At 60.5% G+C, this 3,471-nt stretch overlaps 1 protein-coding gene across 1 annotated transcript in view; it reads left to right on the top strand.

Moving 5' to 3' along the window:
• PCBP3 (poly(rC) binding protein 3) overlaps positions 1–3,471 on the top strand; it is a 90,919-nt gene that overhangs the window by 62,954 nt on the left and 24,494 nt on the right. Inside the window, exons 3-5 of the mRNA XM_010834870.1 lie at positions 219–373; positions 2,569–2,592; positions 3,394–3,426. Of these exons, the coding sequence (XP_010833172.1) occupies positions 219–373; positions 2,569–2,592; positions 3,394–3,426 (212 nt within the window). The remainder of the gene's footprint in view (positions 1–218; positions 374–2,568; positions 2,593–3,393; positions 3,427–3,471) is intronic.

Genomic DNA, 3,471 nt, shown 5'->3' with positions numbered 1-3,471 from the left:
TGGCCTTTCCCTGAGACCTGTCCCCCATGTGCTTGCAGCCCCTGCAGGGCCCACAGTGCGAATCCCGGGGCGCCCTTCCCTCCCTCCTGTGGCTGGGTGCCCGGATCCCTCTGCTCAGAGCCCCGCCTTTCGCCCCAACAGTGTGGGAGGCTATAGCCTAGCCTCGACCTGGCCCCGTGGTGCAGATCCGACCCCTGACATGAGCCTTCCCTCACCAGGTGACACCATCTGGGCCCCATCTGTCCTTCCTGACGGCGCCCTCGGCACCCTGAGCCACCACCCCCAGCTGCATTTTGGAAGAAAGATGGAGTCCAAGGTCTCGGAAGGCGGCCTGAACGTGACGCTGACCATCCGCCTGCTGATGCATGGAAAGGTACGGGCCTGAGGGAAGTGGAGGCTGCCCACGAAGGGGCTCAGTTCCGAGCCAGGCTTCTTGCAATTCCACGTGATCGGGAACTTGCCTCGCCCTCCCACGTCTGCTCCTCCCGGAGCCTCTCGTGCCTGGGCCACGCTGCTGCCCCAGCCCTGCCACCTCGTGGGTGTCCTTCATGCCAGGGCGCTCTCCTCCAGGTCAGCACGCTGACTGACACCCCCCCTACTTGTGCCCGCAGCCTGTCACCCCAGGGCTTCCCTTCACCCAGCGCTCCCCACACTCCCTGTGCCTTTTGCCTTTGGCTTCCCATGCAGCTCTTTTGTAGAAACAGTGTCCCTCACTCCCTCGTGTTGGCCTTTTCTGCTGTTTCCTCACTGTTGGCAAGAGTGACCCAGAAGCCTTCCCATCAGAGCTCAGATTTCAGGGTGTCACTTGGTGGGGGTGCCTGTGGGCACCTCCCTGCCCCCTCCATGGTCATCAGGGGTCCTTGCTGGCGGCTGGTCAGGTGCTGCGTGGCCGCCAGTGTGCCCGCTCGCTTCACTTGCAGCTCCTGGACGTGGGGCTCCTGTTTGCCCCTGTCACCCCACCGTCCCTGTCCTGCCATCACTGGCGCTGATGCTCTTGTTGCCCGTGACTTGGCCATGGGGGTCGCACCGTTCTGACAGCACCTCCTCTGGCGTAGAACACCGCTATCGCTCATCCCACTTTCCTGCTGCTTCTGGAACTGGCCCAGAGACCCCGACTCCCCTAAGTGAGGCTGTTGGGGTGGCCTTAGAAGCCCAGGTATGGGCGCACGGGGGTGTTCATGGCTCTCAGGCTTCTGTGGATCCCAGGCAGGGCTGGGGAAGGTGTGTTTGTGTATATGCGTGTGTGTCTGTGCACATTTATACACTACTGCATTCCATGTTTATCTCTGTGCCGGGCCCCTGAGCTCACACCCCCAACTCCAGTCCAGCCACACAGACGCGTCCTGGCTCTGTGGTCCGTCCATGTGGGCAGCAGGAGGAACCTGGGGCCACAGAGGCTGGCCTCATGCCCGAGGCCCTGCTCTCCCTAGCTCTCTGGAAGCTGGAGCTCACACCTGGCACCCCCCTTTCTGTGATGAAGGAAGGGTGACCACCTGCCCACTCCCGGGGTGGGCTGACATTTGGTTAAGGTTGTCGGAGGCTGGGTGTGTACCACAGAGGGCAGTCTGAGGTCAGTTACACATCCCACTTCCAGCAGCAGCTGGCACAGCGAGCACCCAACCTTGCCCTGGGAGGTGAGGTACCCCAACCACCAAGGGAGCCCCAACCCAGTGCCTGGGCTCCCCCGCTGCACACAGCCCCCACTGTGGCCGCACAGCACAGACCCTCCCAGAGTCTGCCCCAGGACACTGTCATTGCTGAGGGCTTCGCTGGAACAAGGAAGATGAGTTTAATTGTGGAAGCTGCTCCCTGAAGCTAACCTTGGGTGGGGCTGCCCAGCAGGGCCTGAGGGTTTGTCCTGGGTAAGGAGGTGCCATGATGGGCAGTCCTGGGCATGAGCATATCTAAACCATCATGGGCCCCAGGCTTTAAAATTAGGGCAGCGTGTTCAGACATCTTTCAATGTTCTCTGTGTGTGTGTCTGTGCGCGCGTGCGCATGTTCAGTTGCTCAATTGCATTTGACTCTTTGCGACCCATAGATGATAGTCCACCAGGCTGCTCTGTCCATGGGATTCTCCAAGCAAGAATTCTCCAGGCCAATGGAGTGGCTAGCCATTTCCTTCTCCAGGGGATCTTCCCAATCCAGGGTTTGAACCCTCATCTCTTGCATCTCCTGCATTGGCCGGCGGGTTTTTATTTTATTTTTTTACCACTGAGCCACCTGGGAAGGCCTTTGCAAATGCTACCTTTTTAAAAAAGGTCAAATAGTAATATCACTAAATTTTTACATCGCAAGGTCATGGAGGGAGATTTTACCTTCACCTGTTTCTTGCAGGCTCCCTTGAGGCCTAAGTGCACAAGTAACACCTGCCAATGTCTGTCGAGAAGGCAGCCGCCTTCTCTTTGTCTGTCTGTCAGAGGCAGGGCAGCCCACCGCCTGCCCCCTCCTGGCCGCCGGCCTCCCCTGCCGCTCGAGTCCCGGCCGATGGGCCATCTCCCGCGCCTGCCACAGGCGGCCTGCTCCCTCTGCTCTCTGACATCACCTCTCTGTGCTTCCTTTCCTACAGGAAGTTGGCAGCATTATCGGAAAGGTAATTATTGAGTGAACTCTGCCTCTCTTGGGGTCTTAGGGGGAAGTGAGGCCCAGAGTGCCCGTGCTAAGGGTGGGTGCGCACCTGTGTGCCACACGTGCAGAGAGGGTCCCTCGGGAATCCTGCCCACTGCCTTCAGGCTGCACCCCTGAGGCTGTCCCAGAACCTCCTGTTCTCTGGCCCTGCGGGCACCGGGAGCCCTCCCCTGAGGCCACCCCATCCCCCAGGGCTCTGGCCGCCAGTCCTTCTCCCCAAGTTTGACCCATACAAGTCCTCACGTCATTCCTGGGAGCAGTATCCCGCCTTCAGCCTGTGTAGTGAGTCCGTTCACACAGAAATGCCCCCAGGGAGAGCAAGCACTGGTGTGGAAGCCCATGCTTGTGGGCAGGTAGGCCAGGACCCCCTCCCCGAGTCCTGTGGCCATTTAAGGCTCCCTGGTCACACATGGTCCCTGAACGGTGGAGGCACCCCCAGAGCTCAGAGTCAGGCTCTTTTTCACAAGCCGCTCTTTTTTGAGGGGTTGCCCATGGGCCTAGTCCCCACTTTGCCTGTGGTGAAGATGGAGGAGGGTGCAGACCTGCCGGGTAGAGCAGGTCCCCAGGTCAGGCGTGGAGGTACATCAGGTCCGCAGGGCCAGGCCCACCCAGCCTGCGGCCTGGGCCCTGGACAAGGGGGAAGGGAGGGCTGGGGGGTCACCTGTGTCAGGCACCGAGTCCGGCTTTGACTGCTGGGGTGTCTGGCCTCCCGGGCCTGTGGCAGAAGCCTAAGTGACCCCCTCCCTTGTTTGAACCTCTGTTCCAGAAAGGAGAGACCGTGAAGAAGATGCGTGAGGAGGTGAGTGGGCCCCCTGAGCCCAGCACCATTCATGGGCGGGCGGGA

This window comes from Bison bison, unplaced genomic scaffold, assembly GCF_000754665.1.
Source record: "Bison bison bison isolate TAMUID 2011002044 unplaced genomic scaffold, Bison_UMD1.0 scf7180017864037, whole genome shotgun sequence".
Taxonomy (NCBI): domain Eukaryota; kingdom Metazoa; phylum Chordata; class Mammalia; order Artiodactyla; family Bovidae; genus Bison; species Bison bison.
This window is presented reverse-complemented; position numbering and strand designations above follow the sequence as displayed.